Source organism: Cavia porcellus, unplaced genomic scaffold, assembly GCF_034190915.1.
Source record: "Cavia porcellus strain 051 isolate PalLab524CR breed Dunkin Hartley unplaced genomic scaffold, mCavPor4.1 scaffold_3, whole genome shotgun sequence".
Taxonomy (NCBI): domain Eukaryota; kingdom Metazoa; phylum Chordata; class Mammalia; order Rodentia; family Caviidae; genus Cavia; species Cavia porcellus.
Genome location: NW_026947486.1, coordinates 117,242,310 through 117,264,235, shown reverse-complemented (window position 1 = coordinate 117,264,235; position 21,926 = coordinate 117,242,310). Strand labels below are relative to the sequence as shown.

The 21,926-nt window shown below is 45.0% G+C and overlaps 1 protein-coding gene across 4 annotated transcripts in view; it reads right to left on the bottom strand.

The window, feature by feature from the left end:
- Mtm1 (myotubularin 1) overlaps positions 1-21,926 on the bottom strand; it is a 102,329-nt gene that overhangs the window by 38,517 nt on the left and 41,886 nt on the right. For all 4 annotated transcript variants that reach the window (XM_003461695.5, XM_013155525.3, XM_063246521.1 and 1 more), the window contains 2 exons: positions 16,830-16,940; positions 12,205-12,306 (listed from right to left, as the gene is read on the bottom strand). In XM_003461695.5, the coding sequence (XP_003461743.2) occupies positions 12,205-12,306; positions 16,830-16,940 (213 nt within the window). The remainder of the gene's footprint in view (positions 1-12,204; positions 12,307-16,829; positions 16,941-21,926) is intronic.

The window sequence follows — 21,926 nt, the reverse complement described above, 5'->3', positions numbered from 1 at the left end:
TACCACAAAAGCAAAACAAATATCAAGTGTTAGAGAGGCTAACCAAACCCATCCATCTGTACATCATTATTAAAAAGTAGAAGGTTCCGACAAGTGGCAGCCTGTTACAAGCCTCATTTAAGCTCCTGTCTGAAAACTGCTCACATTTGAACTTAGTGTATTATACATCTTCAGGGTTTTGGCTGCCACTTATTTTCTCTTCCAGGCAATACCTTTTTAAGGCTTTGCATTTCTTTGTGCTTTACTAGTAGATATGGATACAACCTCAGGTGGGTCAGTTTGGGAACTGGATGTGAAGCCGGGGGTGGAGCGTCTTCCCTTCTAAGCCCCAAGCAGGGAGTCCTGCTTGCCAAACCTTTAGATGATGAGAAAGTCTGCCCCATTAACCAGCCAGGCACTGACTTCAGTTCTTTGGCTGCAGGAAGCTAACAAAGGATTCGGCCCCAATGTAGCAGGGTCTCAGCACAGGGAGGGTGTCCTGTGGGACCTTTGCTGCTGGCTGCTGCCTGGGGCATGGGCCAGGGCTCAACCTCGGAGTCAGGGTGGACTGGGGCGCCCAATGCTTGTGGCCCACCTCACGCCTTTCGAGCTGAAATCTCCAGGGGTGATGGCCCTACTGGCCTGATCCTAGCAAGGCCACAGCACCCTTGGAAAAGATATGGTCAAGTTATTGGGGGTGGGGGATTGATTTGCTTTTATTTAAAGTCATTCACAGTACTAACTTAAATTTCCAGGTAGCTGTGGAGAGACACACATGGCCATTCGTGCGCCCATCAGCCAGCCTTACCAAATTTTAGCACAATATCAATGCCAGGAAATTCATGGCAGAAAACAGATTCTCTACAGTGTCTAGCCCTAGCTCTGCAAGTGAGCAAGTCTTCTCTTACTTTGCTCTACGCTGTTCTTTGGGCATTTCATCCATTCCAGTCTCAACTAGTCAAAAGATATTCTACACGGAGATTTTTAAAAATCCAATCATGTGCATTTTTCCACATTAAAAATAGCACAATGTAACATTTGCAAAATGTGAAAGGACAAAGTTGAGGCAAAATTCTCTGATTTCCCACTCGGGATAAAAACAGCTCTGACACAGGGAATAGAACTTGTCATTTTAATTCAGCTACATTTAGCACTGTTGTGTTTTCTGAGGGAAAAACTTCAAAATGACAACAGATTTTAGCTTTCATGTAATAAGCCATTATTTTTAAATGGCATCTATATAAAGATGTACTAATTTGATTAAAATACCTAGACTGGGGTTTCTTTTAACTTAGTGAATCTATAACTTTCCACTGGTTCCTAGGTCTCCTTTGGTGGGAGAGACAGCTGTCTGTCACTAACTCACGAGTCCCTTTCATTAAAGACGTGCAGTGGGAGGCCCAAACTCAATGTCTGATACTGATAGCAAGATAGCCAGACTAGAAAAAACTCAATACTGTTTCAAATCAAAGACCGCTAAGGAAGAAAATCAAATTTATAGCACTTGAGAATACAATGCACATTTAAAGAACTTTCACACATCCAGGTATGGTGATGCACACCTGTTATGCTAGCACTGGGGAGTCTGAGGCAGGAGGCTTGCTGAGAGTTCAAGACCAGCCTGAGGTACAAAGCGAATTCAAAGCCAGCCTGGAACACACAGTGAGACCCTGTTTTAAAACAATAAACAAACAAACAAACAAACAAAAAAGAACTTTCACACAGTATCCCACTCAATAGACATCATTTGCAGAAAGATCAGCTCCTTTTGGGAAGAAAACAAATTTATATTTCTTAATACCTGATCTTAAAATTTGAGGGAATTATGCACATTTTTTCTCCTATCCAAGTATTTATCAGGCCTGGACCTTAGTTTTGGAGACTGGATGAGATTGGGCTTGCTCATGGTCATATGACTATAGACTCACAGTTCTTTCTGATTGAATTTTGCTACATTTGAATGAGAATTTAAATGTGGATTTTTTTCTGATTTAATGTGTGAAACTGAAGACATTTACCTTTTCAACTCTTCCTTTGCCACCATTTAAGGGCATCCTGATGTAAAATTACCTCATTTCTACCTTTTAAATTGTACTTAAGAAACAAGATAGCTTCATATAAGGAAAAAAAAACTGTTTTTTTTAAAGTGTTGAAGAGAGGCTTACAACTTTAAAGAACTATAGGAGATACTGAAATTTGGCAGCCTCTAATTTTTACATTTTAACACAAGATAATGCTTTTGGTGTAAGTATTTCAACATCCCATAGTAAGTTCATTTAAATTAGATTCATGCATTTATTCAAAAACCTTGACAGAAGCTTCATAGGTCAAAAGCAGCCAGCACATAAATTACTACTTATACTTCTACTCACATAAATAATTCACCTGATCCTATTTCTACCACTGACTAAATCCATAACCCTCAGCAAAGTAGCTTAATATTCATGGTCACAGTTACCCTTATATGTAAAAGTACATATTTATTTATTCAGGGAAGCACCATAAATGCACATTTGAAATGTCAGTTGAAACCATTTTGGAAGAAGAATACTCTTTACAACTCTTCCACAATTGTAACCCTAACCCTGGCTGGCACTTGGGAATCTGGACATCGGTGGAGTTCCCGCCACTCTTCTGATAAAAGTGGTTTACTGTGGTTTACTATACTATAATGTATAAAAAAGGTGGTTTCTACTGATCCCTTGTTTTCCTTCTGGGAGGCAGGAATTTTGGTGTGTGCGAGGCATTGGGTGCCTATGTGACCAGCCCCCAGCAAAACCCTAGACAATGAGTCTCAAAGAAGCCTCCCCAATTGGCCACATTGCAAATGCGCTGCGTAACCTGTTGCTGGAAGAATTCCATGCCTCTGACGTGACTCTGCTGTGATAAATAGTATCCAAGGGTACAACTATAGATCCAGTGGGCTTGGTGACTCAGTGCAAATAAATACAAAATAATTTTTGTATCTCCACAGCAAAACCACCATAAAATAGTCAGAAGGGGTACATGAAAACATTTACAACTCATGTTACAAGTCAATACAGATACTACATAAAGACTGGCTACACTTAATCAGAAAAAGGCCAAAAGTCCCAAAGAAAAATAGGTAGATCTAGAGAAGATATACAGAAATAGAAATAGAAATGGCTCACACAAGGAGATACTTAATTTCACTCAAGAAATATAAAACTATGAATCTATGCTCTCCGTGAAGGAGAGACCCAGCATGTTCTCCTGTCCTCTGAGTTCAGTGTTTGGCTTCTGCCTCATGAATACAGAAAGAACTTTCTGGTCGTGCACAGCGGAAGCCTAATGATGCCGTCCAGAACACCGCACTGCCATTCTCCCTCTCAGTTTGGACCTGAACTGCTTGCTCCTTCCACTTCTCACTGGTTTTTGTATTCTTCTGCCATCTAAGTGTGAGTTTTCTAGAAAAGTCTGTCCCATTCTCTTGCTTTTTCTCTGCCTCCACCTCGCGGTCTTTCTCACTCATGTCCACCAGCATTGTCTGTGGGAGCATGAGCTCTACGTGTGCAGCTTCTGTTTCTCTATAGCAACCCTCACATGCTTGTGTAAGGTGGCCAGCCCCAGAGGGAGTCAGACTGGAAGCGCCCTTGAAGGAAGCCTGGCCCCCAGAGTTCTGCCACTCAGGGGAAGGGCAAATGGCAAATGACCACCATGGAGCCCTCAGAGGACTCACCTGAGGGATTCATCTCCACCACTGTCCCTGCTGGGAACTTGCAGCCACAAGATAGCATTTAAGTAGTTGGTGGCCAAAAGCATAAAACCTGGACATTCCCCAAAATATCAAGCAGAGAATTCATCTCTAACCCTCCCAAGGTGGTAGCACCTCAAAATGCCCAGTTGAAGGATAATGCCAATCTTCTGTCAGTAAAACTGCCTCAAACTGGGCCCAGGAGAATTCCTGAGGATAAAGTTCCAAGGATCAGGAGTTTCCAGGTGACAATCCCAAAGTGCAACAGGAAACCAAGCAACATGAGCCAGCCTTTTTATAGAAAAAGGACACAGGGCTTTTGGGTATTAGAATGATGAACAAAAAAAAAGTAGATGATAAAATGCAAGATATCATGTAGCTTGCATCCCAGGAGTCAACGCAATGTTCATCCACTGGTACTCTTCACCTTTTCCATGTATTTCCTGAGGATGCTGTGATAGCTGCTCAATATGAAAACAACACAACTTTGAAAGGAAGGGTTGATTAGGGTCAAATGAAGAGGATGAGACCTACAGTCAACCAAGGTTTACGATCTGAGAGGTCTTCTGTCCTCTCAGGAGAACAGTCCCACTTGAACAGGAGGTCTAGAGGTCTGGTCACAGTGAGCCACGGAATGAGTGGCCACTGTGGAAGTGAAGGCAAGTGGGGAGCCGATGTGGGGACAGCTCCAGGATGAGGACGGGGAGAAAGACCCAGCTCGTTCAGAGGCCTACAGAGGGACGCCGGTGGAGGGAGAGATCAAAGAGAACAGAGGGCCAAGTCTTGGAGGAGGCAGGAAGGAAGGAGATTTTAAAAGCATCCTTAGTTTCTCAATTAGCCAAGCTACTGCTTAGTCAAGAAAAAAAGAAAAGTCCTGGCATACTTTACTGTTAAGGTCACATCTAGGCTGGAAGCGAGTACTCCTTTCAGTTCCCTGTATCTATTAATTCCGTAGTCAGCCTCGAGAGGGAGAGTCCACTCACTTTTGGCTTCATTTAAAATTCCCATGAAAAAACAAAGGCGCAGAATAACACTCCCTATGTGAATTTTCTATTCATCGGATCATGCATACCTCTCATTCAAATGATCAAAAGAGATGCCCAATGGCATAACCCACTTTACTAATTTTTATGTGACTGCTTTCACAAGTCAGCACATTTGGAGCAGAACAAGAGAGGACACAGGGTAGGAACAGACCTCTGCTCATGGCAGAGCTTGACATTACAAAGGCCAGCCAAAGCAACTGACCCAGATGTGACCATTTCACACTGTATATACCCTACTCAAATGCCAGATTGTACCCCAGAAATATGATGTACACCATTACTATGTGTTGGTTAAAAAAATTTAGAAAAAGCTAGGCAAAAAGAAATAAGTAGCAAAGACTATGAAAACCAAAGGCAATGAGCGATGTGGCCGACACCCATGCACATGGCTGTGAGGTCGTCAGTCACTGCTCAGCTCCTCTGAAGAGGTGGTGTCCAGCACAGTGCCATCCATTCAGGGGAAGATATGACTTTCTATAGCAAGAGTCTGCAACCCAGCTGTTTCTCTCCTGAAATGAGAGCTTGCAAGATCAAGTCTCTTCACTGGGTATGATGGTGCATGCCCATAATCCCAGCACTTGGGAGGCTGAGGCAGGAGGATTGCTGTGAGTTCAAGACCAGCCTGGGTTACACAGTGAATCCAAGGCCAGCCTGGACTGCACCATGTCTCCAAAAAAAAAAAAAAAGTAGAAAAAGATCAAGTCTCCACATCCGTGCCTATTTCAAGTAATGGAAGGTCAGTGTAAAGATGCAGAATTAAAAAAAAAAATCCAGAATTGTCACAGTATAATGGAACATGCAGAAATGCAAACCTCAATGAACATGTTGCCCTGAAAAGGTTCCCCCTGAGTGAGCAGGACCAGGAGACAGAGAGAAAGCTGGAGAACAACTTCTGAAGAATTCTGTCCAGTACTTAGCTCTGCCTCCCATATATCCCATTTCTAGTTCAGATGCTTTATGCGTTTAATATTCTGAAATTCAACTTTCGATGAAGCCTTTATCAAAGGATAATCCATTGGTCTGTAACTCATACTACTAATCTTCATATAGTATCTTTCTTTTAAAGGGCTTAAAATGTTCCACATATTATCACAATTACTTTATTAATAGTCTTGGGACAAGTGGGTTGGGGTAATCATCCTTACTCCTTACACCTGCTGGGAAAATGCACACTAATAACGGAACTGTTGACGTTTATTGGAAACTTGTCACATGCCAGGCACAGTGGTGAGCATTTCACATTTAATCCTCACAGAAGCCCTATGGGGTAGGGGACTGAAGGGCACCGAAGCACACAATTATGTGGCTTCCAAGGTTGCCAAGCAGGGCCAGATTCAGACATGGGTACCTGGATTCCCTGGCCTACACTAGTAACCACACACTGGAAGGGCTCTGCACACAAGTCCCCTCCTGCTGTCCCTATCAGCAGCTGCTGAGAGTGTGGCACCTGGGTGTCAGACTTCATTTCTTCTAGCTCCAGCCTCCCCAATGTGAGCCTGTGATCACAAGCCTCCATGTGAGCTCAAAACCTTCACTTAAAATCCCGGAAGACCACCTGGGGCTTTAGCTGTAAAGATGGATGCGTGCTTATTAATTTTTATTATAATTAACTATAAATTAAAACTGACTTAGTCACATGAACTTGGAATACATTTTATTTTACATATATCTCCCATTATCTAAAACAGATTGCTGTTTAAATGTTCTGGACCTTAACAGCAAGTAGGCACTTGAACACCACAACCCAGTGAACACACACACCCCTAATAGAAATATATAATGAACCCACAAGTACCTGTAGTATGTTATGCTCTTCTTGTTTCCTGTTCTATTTCATTTTAAAGTGCCGGCTGCCACCAAGTACATTGACTTTATAACTCATTAACAGGTTGGGATTGACAGTTTTTCAAATGCTCATTGAAAATTTATATTCTCTCTGACTGTCCCATTAGAGTGCAAAATGAGCAAAGAAAGGCGACGGATGAAGCACCTGTGCCACTGAACACGATCGGCCCAACACCCGAGTTTTCTGTAGTCTTGGTTCATCGATATACAATTTTGGTTTCTGCCACAATATCAGAGGGATTGTGACAGATCTTATACAAATGTATCGTTTACCTAAAACTACTATTGTGTTACATGTAATTTACAAAAATTCAGTACCATTTCCAGTGTTTGGGAAGCAAAAGCAAAGGCAAAACCAAAACAAGGAAATGATCCGGCTGCAGTAGAAAATATTATCTAAAAACACGCAGTGTGGCAGACTGACACAGTGCGGAAACAATCGAGTTAATGTTCCGTTCCAAGTGGGAGTCCCGACGGGAACGCAGAGTGGTGAAAATACTAATGGGGAAGGAGGTGCGAGGAGCCCAAGGGGCGGTCGGGAACATGAAAGCCCGTCCAGTCCGCTCACCGCCTCACCGCGGCTGGGGCAGCAGCACAGCTTTCCTGGCCTCCACATCTCACGGACAAAACAGCAAGCTTGCTTGTGACTTGGGACGGTGATAAAAACCAGTGAGCTCATCTGCAACTGCTCTAACGGTCTCAGTAAAATTAACAGGGTTTTTTTTTTTTTTCTGCAAGCAGGGGCCCTTTGTGTTGTTCAGTGCAGTCAGACTTAGATTATGCTTCCAGGAAATCCCTTTCTGGCACACTTGTGCGTTCCCCACTGTGGCAGTTTGGAAACTTTTCTTTCTCTCCTGTCTCAGACGAATAATTGTCCCTTCTCCTTTCCAAAACTGTCCTACAAATGAGACACGATCCCATCCCCCTCGGCCTTCCCCGGGATCCCGGTCCAGGCAGGACAAGTCCTCTGCTACCCTGTCCACAGATACACTAGCCCACCTCTCTTGGGTTTGGAGGGGGAAAAACTTCTTCTTGGACGTGGCTAACTCTGCTTTTGCTTTTTTTTAAAAAAAACCAACCTGCTCTCTTTTTAAAACTTTGCAAAGTGGCTTCTGTTCCCTGTACTCAGATCATTTTCCTGCACTCCCAAAAGTTCAACAAAGCAGACACTGACAATACCAACGTAAGGAAAGAAGGCTTCCCTCCACTCTGTCTCCCACGTGGCTCCCAAATGAGCTCCTTTTCTGCCTTCCCCACCCTGTGGGCACCTCGCCCTTCCCAGGACTCAAGCCCTGAACCTGAGGTGCGGGGCGAATCCATCCCTCTCTCTCGCCCTGTCAGGTCAAACTGCTGTGCAGGTCTGTGCAGCCTCTCGTCCACCCTTCCCAGCCGTGTCCGCACATGGTAGTCCCATGCATCTCTTGTCTCCCCTCCATCCTGCACAGCACAATGTTGTCTTTAATCCTCACTTACTTCTGTGCCTTAAGCAGGACTCCACTGCTCCCGGATGCACAAGCTCCCCACTCTGGCCTGGCCCCTTATCAGATCACCCCAAATCTCCTCCCAGCTCCAGCCAGTACTACCAGCTACCCTCCCACACACCCTTGGCTCTGCCCAAGACCCACTTCCTCTACCTTCCTCACTCACTGGCAATTACATCCATCCTTCAGGGCCCACTTGAACAGCTAGCAAAGCCAGGCCCCTTCCTGGAAGCCCCTGGGGCTTTGCCTATAGTGCTCCCGTGTCAGGTCTGCACGTCTGTGCCACACGGCTCTCACCAATGCCCCACTCCCTCTCAACTGCGCTCATCGCCACCAGACATGGGCCAACAGAGACTCTTAAATGAACTCCATTTCAGACATACCCACAGACAATCATGTCAGGACCTGGTGTTCAAAAGCCGTGTTAATAGCTGGCCTGATTTCACTTTCATCTGATGGTCTTATTTTAGTGACTGATTTAAACATTTTTAAGGATGACTTTCAGAGGTTAAAACTTAAGAGAATGTAATTTTTACAACCCTGTATGAGCAACTTGGTTCACATTTTTCTCTAGTTTGTTACTTTATTGACATCCTAACGTAAGAAGCAGGGATTCTCAGCATAGAGATAAAAAAGAAAATATAGACAGGCACCAAGTATGGAGAAATCAAGTCCTCTGTGGGCGACTCTAATGACAAAACACAGAATTCTAGGCTCTGGTACTAGATCTACAATATCCAGAAACACTCATTCCTTTTCTCGCCATATAAAGTGATTCTTCCATCACTTTCTGAGTTCAATGAAAATGCTATCATTTTAACACTGTGGTGCGTGGGACTGTAGCTGTGGGACTGTAGCTGAGTGGCAGGCAGAGCACTTCTGAGCATACGTGAAGCCTAGTGACCCATCCCCTGCACTGCAAAACAAAAACAAGAATAACAAAATCCCTCCTGTGCCGAAGTCAACGTGCTGAAGCCAGGGAGACAGATACAAGGTAATGCCTGTCCTTGATATGCTCCCAGTACAGTGGGCAGGATGGATTAGTGGCAGCAGGCAATTACAACATCATTATTACAGAAGGCAAACTGCAGGAGGCACTAAAATAGAGGGGCCTGCAAAGGAAAGACAGACCTTGCAGGGGGTACACACAAGGCCTGGAAAAGCACCTGGGGGTTTAGCAAGATGCTGAAGGATGGAGGTGTGCAGGACGGGTAATAGAGCGAGGCTCCTGCAGGTCACGGTGATGGCAAAAGCCACACACAATGTGCTGGGTATGGCAGAGAACCGTTCGGCACCCCGCACAGCTGTAGTACAGGGTACAAGCCAGAAGAGTCATGGAGGGATTCTTTTTGGGGGTCACAGTGACATGACTGTACTAAAATTAAAAACAAAAGAAAGAAAACCAACTGGCCGCATCACGTAGGGTGAGTTGCAGGGGAGGAACCTGGAAGAAGGGAAGCACAACTGGAAACGGGAAGAAAGAGTGGGGAGAGACTAAGAAGTAGAGGCTTCAGGAGTCAGAACTGATGTGTCTACAGGGCACAAGGCAGGGGAAAGAAAACAGCAGTGACGTCAGCATGAAACCTGAGCAACTGAGGTCCTACACTTGCAGAACATAGAAAACCAAGAACAAGCTTTGTGAATTCCAAAGAGGTTAGGGTACCAGAGACCCTGTAATCCACATGGACTTTCTAGGGGGACAAATTTGAGGGTTATGCTGTTTTGACTTATTCAAGGACATCATCAGGGCTATATGTACAAGCATCTACACAGCAGGGACAGGTGAAGTTATTGGGATAAATGAAATTATCAAGGCAGAGTGGGTGAGAAGAGAAGATGGTTGGTAAGAGATAGTCACGATGGGGATTCAAGGAATCCAGGACTTTCAAGAGGGTAGTTAAATATGCTGGATGCTGGGAGAGATAAAAAAAAAAAAAATGAGGGTGGAAATATGCTACCAGATTTGGTCATGAGCTCCAAGAAGGTGCCAGCAATGAAGCTGGACATGGGAGTGGGCTGGAGAAAGAATCTACTTGAGATAAGACTAGGCTAGAATATTCTTCCTAGAAGTTTGCCTTTCAAGTGGGAGAAGGAATATCTGTTTAAGAGGACAGCTAGCCCAACTCTTGACACAGTTTGTAGAGCTTTCAGTCCACAGTCAGCTGGCTCCAAGGCAGGGTGGATGCAGAGGGGCATCACAGAGGGGAAACAGTCTATGGCAAAGGAGGCAAAAGCAGTAGTAGCAGCAGCAGCAGCAGTAATAGCAGCAGCAAGCAGTGAGCTTGCCTTTCCCTTTTATCCCAGGCTACAGACCTTTTGGGCAGTGCCACCCATACCCCACTGGGGGGGGGTGGGCTTGTGTCTTCAATAAACACATTCAGCCACACACAGAACTATGCTACTTCCAACCAGTCAGCTAATTTAATACTACACACCCTTAATTCCAGCATTACACACCGTAGATCCAGCCAGTTCTGAAAAGCCCACCTATGAGCACATGAGACTTTGGGGGGACATCTAGACACAAACCATAACACTGATGGTACAACATACTGCAGGAAATGGATTTAGCTGAGGCTCCTCCAAACTTGTTCTGGAAGCCATTCTTTAACTTCTAAGGGCTACATAGGCATAAAGCAATAGATACCCCATTATCTAACTGAACTTTCATAAATTTCATTCTCACTTTCATAATAATTTACATATGTTCCCATAAAACTCTTTACAGTTAAAATGTTTAGTACAGAAATATTATTGGGATCACCTGTCTAATCAGAAATTCAGAAAGGGCTGAACATGGATTCAAAGATACAGTATTAGTGGTGGATTTGTGTGGAAGTATTATGTGTCCATCTTTGAACAACTCAAGAGTCTTGATGAGTACTTCCTACCCTCCTCATCTCCACAGCCTCTGCGGAAAGCTCCCTTTCTACCAACCTTCAAATTCCTGTGGTGGAAAGGACTGCCAGTGAAATCTGGTGAGAGAGGAGCTGTGTTGCATTAGAAAAAAAAAACTCAGGGATTTATTTCAAAGAACTTCAACACCAAAATCCAACAAACTCCCCAAATATATTAAAAGACAGCTATAGGAAGAAAAGCTGACATACAATGCATGTCTCCACCAGTGTGCGCTCCCTTTGGTTTAGCTTTGTAGTATAATTATCACCTTCCCAAATCTAGGTGGTTGTACATTTTGTAAAGAATATTTTCCTTGCTCTCTCCTTAGCAGGCATTCACCTCCAAGTCTATTTAGGGTCAACCAGAGAGGGAGGAGAGGGGAAGAAGATGTAACCAAGGGATTACACACACACACACACACACACAGTCAGTGCCGAGGCTGACTATAAAGAAAGCCTGAAGATCAAACTCATGAAAGGTTTAGCTCAGCCGTGTGGCCAAAGGAAGCTTACTTCAATGGCTGGTGAAGAGGCAGGGCAAACGTTAGGTACACATGCTAGCTGATTATCTTTTGGAATACATCACAGTTTACGACTAATTAAATACCAAATAAATACATCCTATATTATAATTGTTATCAAATGCCATTTGAAATGCCATTCTTTTTCTCCCTGGTACTGGAGACTAAACTGAGGGCCTTGTGCATGCTAAGCAAGCATTCTACCTCTGAGCTATATCCCTAGCCCCAAAGCAACATTCTTTTCCAAAATAAACCTGTCCTACTTAGCTGCTGGTTGTGGAACCTATCCAGCACATCTGTATTTCTGAGGTCCTGTGGTTTCATTGGAGTAGCTGTTCCTGTAACTATCTATAGCCACTTAAGCTTGAGCTGCATTGCTCAGGGGTTAGCGCCAAAGTGAAACGCAAGAAACTCCGGGTGACCTTGTAGTCCTGCACTAAGTCACCCATCTTCTCCCTGTCCCCTGCATTGTAAAGAGCATGCTCAGGGCCAGAGACTATAAGGTGTCCCAAGTGACACTCTAGGGTTAACAAAGGGTTCCAGCACCAAGGATCAGTTAGTGGGGTGCCCCATCGTGCACCTCCCTCTGGAAGTGATTGAGTCAGACTTAATAAACACCCTACATGTGCATCACAGGAACCTTAGGGACTGAATGAAAGAGCATGGAGCCCACAGGCAGTTTCCACCGAGGCCGCCACACGGAAGAGCCCTGGGGTTTACCAGACTGTGGGCCAGAGGGAAGGCGTATCGCGTGAGGGTCTCGAACATGTCTCTCCTACTGTGGCCTTCCTGCTTCAGTGCGAACCTCAGGTTTCTCATATCCTGGGGGCAAAGGACAAATGGGACAGTGAGTCTACAAATAAAAATCACATTATTTAGCAAAAAAATAAGACCCTCCCCCCAAAAAACAACTTCAGTTCAATTAAGGGAGCAGAAGAGTCACTTACCTAAAAGGGCAATTAATCTAGACCACTAAGAAAATTACTTTTTCATATATGGCCTTTAAAAATATCTGCTTTAGGGGGCTAGGGGTTTAGCTCAGCGGCATAAGCGCCTGCCTTGAAAGCAGGCAGTCGTGAGTTCGATCCCTGGTACCGATAAAAAGGAAAAAGACAAAAAAAAAAAAAAAAAAACATCTGCTTTAGAAGCATCTGAAAATATTCCCATTGTAGCCACGAAAATAAAGGTAAAATAGAATAATTAGTGCTGGAACTGAGTGTGGCGGTACACACCTGTAACCCCAAGCAAGGCACAAAGAGCACTGTGAGTTCAAGGCCAGCCTGGGCTACATAGTGAGTTGAAGGCCAGCCTGAACCAACAGTGAGACCCTGTCTCAAAAAACAAAGACAGAACCAAAAAAACAAAAAGTAGTGCTAAAGGCAAGATAGACCTAAATATCATTTTACTAAAAAAAAGAAAGAAACACAGAAATCAAACCTTGCCTGTACATCTGTGTCCATGTTCATGGTTTCCACATATTGTTAATTATCAAATAGCATTTATTCATACAACTTCTCAAAAGAGTACCCACTATCAGATGCAATGTTAACATTCTCAAACATCAATAAAATGCAAAAGTTCTTTCCCTAAATGGCATTTTAAACTCTTATTCAAGTAATGTAGGTAATCCATTTTTACTATTCAAGTTTACTTTCACAAGGTTCAAAATAAGTCACACGCAAGTTCCTCAGGATAGTAATAACTTAATTTTTAGGAACTATGATTAATGATCTCAACCAGCTCTTAAAGGTATCTTTCAATACACATCCCTCTAACAGATAGGAAGACTTTTAAAACTGAATATAAAAGTAAGTTTCTTTAAATATAATCATATATAAAATATATATTCTAGCTTGTTTTCAAGGTCAGATTTTTTTAGGTTGTCTCTTTAAAACAATCAGTCGTGGTGCTGTGATTGAAGGGTAGCTAAGCACTAAAAAAGGTCCAACTTTGCCACCTGCTTTCGGTTCTCCTTGCAGGCAAACCCAGGGGGTGCACAGTCCCTGCCTGGCCCTCTTGGGTGTGGTGATCTTCCCACTGCTCAAAGCGCTGCCTCACTTATGATCGCCATGGTACTCGGAAAGCTCTGGAAGTCTTAGGTCAGAAGGACCAGCAAAGGTTTGGCCACTTATGACGTGCCAAAAGGCACACGGAGTACAAGCTAGACCCCGAGATCTCTGATGCTCGCCCTGACTTCTGGCTAGGGTGCTGAGGCAGAAACCTAGGGCCTTGGCCATGTGAGGAATATGCTTTACCACTGAATCACTTGCCTAACCATGCTGCTTTCGCTTCTTCCATTCGTTTTTTTTTTTTTTTTTTTCTTTCTTTCTACGATGGGGGTAGAATCCAGTGCTTTGCATATGCTAGGTGGGTGCTGTCACCTAGCCAAGCCCCCAGCCCATCTTTTCCTTTTTAAAGCAAGAAAGTCTTGATGCCATATCCCAAGAAAATTGAGGATATTAGTTGCCGGTTCATGTTGAACTGTGGTGAGCTGATCATTTCAGGGCGATGGGACATGTTCAAAGGGTTTACAACCAGTGGCAGGTACAATGCAGGATGGCTGCAGACCCTTGGGACTCGAAGACCTGGGAGAAACTTTCTTCCTAAGGGCTTCAGATCAGCAATAACTCTGTAACATCCCTCTCTTCCACGCTGGGCCAGAAAGGAGACCATCTCTATATCAAATATTTATGTTCATTTCTTAGGGATTCCAGTTTTTCATCTGCCAGAGAACATGTGATTTGAGCCACTTCTTTTGCCATCTGATGCAGATGCAATTAAAGACAAAATTATTTTTTGCCAGGGAGAAAATTACAGTGGAAAAAGAAAATGACTCGCAGGCAGCAGGTCACCAAACCTGTGACAGAAATGGAGCACACACTAACGGGCGAGCCTCGCCTGGTCTCCGAAGGCCTGCACAGCCAGGGAAGGGCACCTGCACAGCACCCTTGGGGGGCAGGTCTCCTGGGCCTACTTACCAACTGGGCCTTGCGGCACTGCACTCGGCCTGGCTTCTCCAGGCCCCTCTCTGTAAGCTATCTCTGAAGGGAAAAACACTACTCGCTTCAAAGCAGTACACTGTCTCAACGCTGAGGAAGGGGAGCATGGAGGGAAGGAGACAGTGGCTTTGTGGCAGTGTAGGTTTGCTCCTTTACCCTGGTCTGCAGGGGCTGCTATGGGCCTGCAAGGGAAGAACCCCATATTCAGAGCTAACTTGTCTCCTGCTACTGGATGTGTCCTCTGGGACCACTATGCACCATGCGGGCATAGTACTCTTGGCAAGCGCAAGACTCAGAGTGCACGACTGGGGTGGCCACGCGTGTAGGGGTGCCAGGACTAGCTGCACTATGGGTACCGCTTGCGGATGAGGGGTCCGAGCTTTAGCCCCACCACAGCAACCTCTCTGTCAACACCAGGTCTGTGAATGAGAAAACAGAGAATGACTCTGATGACTTCAGTGTTTGCAGGGAGATCACTTAGTGCTATGACCTTGTGCTAGGCCATCATCTTTGGACACAGGCTAATTCCAAGAAATATACTTATATAATACTTGAGATTAGGCCTGGTAAGCTGTTGCTAAGCCTTTTCTTGTAAGAGTCAAAAGGTGAGAACATGCTTTGCCTGTTCACTTGGGGGGAGGGTTAATATCTAAACACAAGTTTTCTTATTGAAAAGGCAACAAATGGAATTTTTTTAAAAGCTCATTAGGATTAAAAAGTCTCTTCAAAATCACTAAGACATCAACCACATTCCCTTGAGGGCTTTTAACCTTTTATTCCCATGAATCTTTCATGTGAAATGCAGACTCTTTCCATCACTGTAAATCCCCATACTTCTAGGCCTAAAGTACAGACAGCAGCTGAGATAACAGGTAGGGCATGAAGGTAGCTTATATTGAAACAAACAGAAAGCTGAGTGGCGTATAGTGGAGAATTTCAGACCAGGTTCAATAATGATACAACCGTTTGGTTTCTGGTAGAGTGCCTTGATGACTTACAAACTGGAGGAAAAAACTCTCCTGGATTCATAATCCAAATGTAAGTAGAGGAGAATGCATCTTAGAAACCACAGTTCACGAGACCAGGACTAGGGTTTCTAACTGTGGCTCTTTGGGCAACCCTAGGCATGTCATAGCATTTAGCAAAGGCCTCGTGTCTCCATCCATAGGAGGAGGGGGAGGACTGGCCAGGGGTCAGCAAACTTTAGCCCACATCACCTTCTGTATGGCTCTCAAGCTAGGAATGTTATTTTACATTTTGAAAGGGTAGACAACACGAAACACAAAGAAGGACACGTAACACACATCTTACAAGGCTCATCCAACCTAAAGCATCTGCCATCAGGTCCTTTACAGAGACATTTGGTGGCTCCTGCCCTGGAATAATGGTTCACTGTCACCTGAGATACATGGAAGTGCCCCATCTTCTGGGCTCCAGCTTTCAGAGATGATCTTGCATCGGCTCTGCAGTAGATCTCAAAGATTTACATTTTTAAAAAGCTTCCTAGATTGTCCTGATACATATCTGGGCTTGAGAACAAGAGGGACCGATGATCTCCAAATCCCTTCCAGCTCTTTCTAGACTTGGCCATGATGCTACAGATAGTCATCTTCTGAAACTCAGTGCCCAAAAAGCAGGTTTCCTCACCAGAAGACTGACTCTACTGTTTATCTCACTGGATTTAGAGTTTGACTTTGTCATTTGTAGGGTGATCTTAGCGGCATGAACCTTCTGAGATTCAGGCTCCCTATCTTCAGTCTGACCAGTTTTGAAGGTTGTGCTGGGGGGAATGCAAAGCACCTAGAATGTGTTTGGATGGACACAAATGTTCAATCAACGGTTACTAATATAACCGGCTGTATTAAATTAGCACTGAATTTCTACCCATTATCATCCTGAAACAGTATTAGAGCGCTACCGTTAAAGCCTAAGCAAAAGCTACAAAGGTTGTTAGAGATAAAGACATATATTCTGATCACAGAAGGCAAGATTTATTCCTCCCATGGTATGAAGGTGTCTAGCTGGTGACACATGACGTGAAGGGTCACCCTGAGCAGACTGCAGCAAGAACTAAACACGGATTGAGAAATGTTACTGATAACGTTTTCTTTCTACTCAGTCAGGCTAATAAACTGACCAGTTCCTCGCATGGTGACCATGAGGGTCCCTTGGATGGGAACTCTCCTCCTCGGCAATTTGGGAAATCTCAAAGCATAAGGGGAGAACCATTTCTAGGACCACAGATGTACAGCAGATTTTGACTGTCTTAATCCCACGTTAATTTTCTACTATTATTCACCACTACTGTGCCTTTTTCTTTGTGTAAGAAAGTACTGAATCTCTTACTTTACAAGTAATATCTAGACCATAGGAATTTTCTCCTCTACTTGTCGCGCCTCCCATTTTTTCAATTCTTGAGATCACACCCAGAGGGACATCAAGTATTAGAGCAGAATCCTGTAATGGACAAAAAAACACAAAAGTTAATATTTCTGCCACTGTAATTAAAACATCCAACAACATATAAAATAACCATAAGCTTTCAAGGTGTTCTTTTGCCTTAGCCCCTTTACCCTTTATGAACAAAAGTGCGGGACAGGTCACACATGAAAAAGCAAGCATTTAAGAAGCTGAGAATGTAGTGAGAATTGGCAATGAGCACTGGCTGCGGCACACTGCCTATGGGACAGAGTGGACTCCCCTAGGCCCGTAATTCCAGGATGCTGTGACATGGCCTGAAGCCCGCTTCCATGTGACATCTCTTCCACAATGCCCTGCTCTCGGGCTAAGCGAGCGCCTCCCCTATCCACAAATGCTTCATCTACAGCAGCCGCTTGCCCTCAAGCATCCTCACACATGCAGCTTCTCATGCTAAATGATCACTCTAAGTTGTTAGGACTGACACAACTGACTCCTGGAGTGTGGCCCAGGCCCTGGCTCGGATCTCGACCCTTGCTCTGCTCAATGTATTCCTTTTGTGCCACACCTCACTTCCCAATTAGAACAGGCCCAATGAGCCTCCTCCTCCTCCCAGGGTCTCCGGTGTTCCAGACGGACTCCCATCACACTGCCTGCTTCCTATGGTCCTGATCCCCAAGTTTAGTCTTTTGTATTTCCCACTAGAACTTAATGCCTGGAAGCAGTGCTGTCACAAGCACAGGAGCAAAGCTTCTCTAGGTCTGGGAGCCAATGCTGAGCGCAAGCAGCCTGCAAGCTTGCCGGCATGATTGAATCACGTTTGTCAGGCGGTGGCTGCTGCCAGGTGTGGCTCGCCATACGGTCAGGGCATGTGCTGTCTCAGTCTATCTTCAAAACCATTCAGGTGGAAGAGAAAGTATCCTTGTTTCCTGATTGCCAACCAAGGTTTGTAAAAGCTTCGGTAACCTGCACGGTAAACACCGGGCAGGGCAGGGCTGACATCCAAGCCAAGGCCCGGGGACACACACTGAGAGTCAGTCATGTCACTGCTAACGACTTAGAGTGATCATTTAGCATGAAAAACAAAGCTACACGTGTGAGGATGCTTGAGGAGCTACAGATGGCTACAGGATGGAAGAGGTATGCGGCTCCCAAAACAAGTGGTACCTGGCAAACAAGATTAGGTGGGAAAAGCGGCACACAAAATATGCTGTGACTACCCTAAAATATATACTCATATGGATGAAGGCTTGAAGGGATATGTAACTTTTGATCCAAAATTTTCTTTACTACTGTATTAGATGATCTCGATAATAAAAAATTCTTCAAAAAGTGCTTAAGGTTTTGCTCTTTTAAAATGTCCTGACAGAGAAATAAAGTATTTATTTGAATTTAAATCCTTTTTTTTCCAAGATAATACAGACAGTAAATACTTCCTCATAAAACAGAAATGCTGCTTAGAGTATATTTAAGAATTTGGACAGTCGAAGACTGTAGTGCAACCATCCACATCATGAAATACTACTCAGTAACAAAAATGAATGCCCTGAGGGCCTGAGCAACCCGGCAGAACTTCAGGGGCCTCAAGGTGAGTAAATGAAGCCAACCTCAAAAGGTCACATGGCAGGTGATGCCTTGAGGTGACAGTCTTAGTGCAGGGAGAAGTGGTTGTCAGGGTTGAGGGGAGGAGGGTGTTCTGGGAAGGAACTCTTCTGTGGGGACTCAACGTCATGGACTGTGCACAGGAATGTATGAAAAGTGGGCACTAGGAACACTGGTAACCCTGAAGCACAGCCAGAGTCTAGTTAGCTATATTGTGCCAACAACTTCCGGGCTTTGAAAGCAATAGCGTTACTAGGGAGAGTTGGGCGCAGATACAGGAGACATCTCTCTACTGTTTCTGTAAATTCATAATTATTTCAAAATAAGAAGTCAAAAAAGTGTGCCTCTGTAGAAAAACTTTCAGGCTCTTTTGTTTGTTTTGACACAGGGTCTCATCGCTGGCCTAGAACTCATGATTATCCTCCTGCCTCAGCTTCCCAAGTGCTAGGATGACAGGCGTGTGCCACCACACTTAGCCAGAGAAGAGCTCTTAACATGGACAAAATTGGTTGAAATCTGAGTTTTGACATTTATTAGCTGGATGACTTTGGCATGTTACTCTTATCGCCTGGCCGCACGTACCTGTAAAGTAGGGGCCATTTGAGATAATTGATTTAAAGTACCTGGAGTGCTGCCTATCAACGGTAGCCAGAAAGCTATGAAAGTCACTGTTATCACTATTATGATGTCAAAGAACACCTGAGTGTTTGGAAGTTGCAACTGTGCTGTGCAGAGCTAGCAGATCTAGCTCTAGCTAGCATCTGACAGGTCTCTCTGTTTGAACCTCTTAAGGAAGCAGGTAAGAAACATGACTGAAACAGGAGTGCCTGAAGAGAAAAATGCTACTTAGTAAAAGTGTACGTACACAGCTACATATTATAAAGTATTTACTTCCCCTTATAGACTACTTCTGAAAAACATTCTATCAGGTGGTCTGTTATTATGCTTAGATTACATTGAGATTTATAAGTGTATGTGAATTATAGTCTTAAGCACCAACTTACACATAAAATACATAAACTGGATGTCAAGCAAAAGTCTGACATTTTAATGCCAACATGGAAGCATGTTTAAAAGGCAGGAGAATTAAGTGAGGAGAAACTTTGTTGCTGTGTTCCTTTTTCTGTTTGTTGACACAAGGTCTCTCTATGTAGTCCAGGCTGGCCTTGAACTCACTATGCAATCCTTGCTTCAAACTTGCTGCAATCCTCCTGCCTCACCCTCCTAACTTCTAGGATGACAGGCATGCACACCACCATGCCTGGCTCTCTGTTTCTATACTGGAACACCAAGGAGAAGCAGTCTTTCTAGGCCAAAGACATCACAGTCTAGTGAAGCTACTTACCACACTCTCCCTGAATGACACGCTCAAGATCTGATAACTCAGCAGGCCAAACAGGAAGATCCACAAATAGGAAAATTAGCCTTGCTCCCTGGGAACCTGAGTTATCACTATCTAAACATCATTAAATATTGAAGGCGTCTCAAAGGCCCATTCTAACTCAAAAATTCTGCGCCTCTAAGTACCTCAAATAGCTGAGACCCAAGTAAGAGAAGTAAACTAAAGCATTGCATGTGGGCCAGGAAGTGACAGAACTGTCCCAGGTGATGGGGCCCAAAAACAAGCTTCAGAAAGCCCTGCTGCAAGCTCAGCGCCTGGCTCTACCTGGAGTCAGGACACAGGTGACCAAGTAGCCAGGACGCCAGGCTGCGAGTGCCAGGAGCCAGGGAAGAGTCCACATAAAGTGCCACGAGAGGGGAAGGATTAGCAGTGGCATGTTGTTCAGATCCCACCAGAGTTCCGAGGTGATGTCTGCTTTAAAAAGGATCCCTCCTTTCTTTTTTTGGAACCTGGGATCGAGATCACCATCTCGCACTTGCCAGGCAGGCGCTTGTGCCGCTGAGCTAAACCCCCAGCCCTAAAGACGGCCCTTAAAGGACCAACCTTTTGGACATGGATAAGGGTTGTCTCAGCAGCATATGTAGGATAGCAGCAGGCAGGATTTGTTAAAATGCAAGACATCCAAGTCTAAGAGCAGGTGCTGGGACTTCGCTAGGGCAGTGGTGGCGAACCCATGGCACATGTGCCAGAGCTGGCTGTTTGTTATTACTGAAAGCTCGGAAAGGTTTGCCATCACTGTGCTAGGGAGTCCAGCAGGACTAAGCCAGTGAGAGCAACGGGACGATTTTGGAGAAGGGGAACCCCAAGACCGAGCAGCTTTCTGAGGGCTTGGCCAGCAGCACCATGCCCACCTGTGCTGTGGAGCCCAATGGTGCAGGCTCTGAGGGGCTGTGAGCAGAGAGAGCTGAGGGAGGAAGCAGACTGCTGAGCCTGGAAGGAATGGAAGAGGACCTGGATTTGGGTCCAGATCTCCGAGATGGACCATGGCACACAGACAGACACGAGAGGCTGGAGAACAAGAGCAATGAACCGAATGCGGCAGGCAGCAGCAGTAGAGACCCCAAGGACCCTAGGTCTGTCCAGAGCTGCACACACGCTTCTCTCTCTCTGAACGCCATCCTTCTCCCAGGTTTCCTATCTTGATATGGCTTGCCACTCATCTCATTGCGGCTTCGAAAGTCACAAACCAAGGACTCACGCTTTGCATTCTTCTCTCCTCTGCCCTTAACCCAGGTCCTCATGTTTACCTCTTAAACCAGCCTCGCATCTGTCCACCTCTCCCAATGTGGCCAGCAATTTCACTTTGTGTCTGCTGATGTGTCCCTCCTGAAGTGCCCTGAGATAGCAGCAGGGTCACCTAGAAGAAAAGTCACCTGCTGCTGGCATTCCTGCTCACGTCCCTCTCAAGGCTCCTTATAGCTCAACTCCAAAGAGACCAACCCTGGGAGATGAGGGTGGGGTGTTGGTGGGTAAAGGCTACATTTCAGCTAGGCAGGAGGACGAAGCTCGGGAGATGTACTGACCAGCATGGTAACCACAGCTAGTAGACTTTAAGTGTCCTCGCCACACACACAAACAAACACACACACAATATAATGTGTGTAAGGTCACACACATGTTCATTAGCTTCAGTGCACTGTTCCACAATGTATACATATTTCAAAATGTGTTGTACAGACAGATCAACCTCTGCCTGCTATGTGCCACCACCAAAAGGCCACGTCCTACAGGTGGCCAGTGTGAGCAGAGAGAACCAGCAGATCCACCTTCATCTTCAGGGAGCTGCCACCAGAAGGCCCCTTCCTGCAGACAGCCAGCAGGAGCAGGGACACACAGCCAGGTGAGCCCTGTGCATCCATTGGCCACCATTTGAGGCCCTTGGTTCCCTCAGGCAGCCATCACCCACTAGCAGAATCAGACAAACACACCCCTGTGTATCTGCCACCATCCTGTGAGTCCCAGTATAGACACACAGGCTGAGAGAAGCAGCCCCACCTCCATGCACCCTGGATCATCAAGGA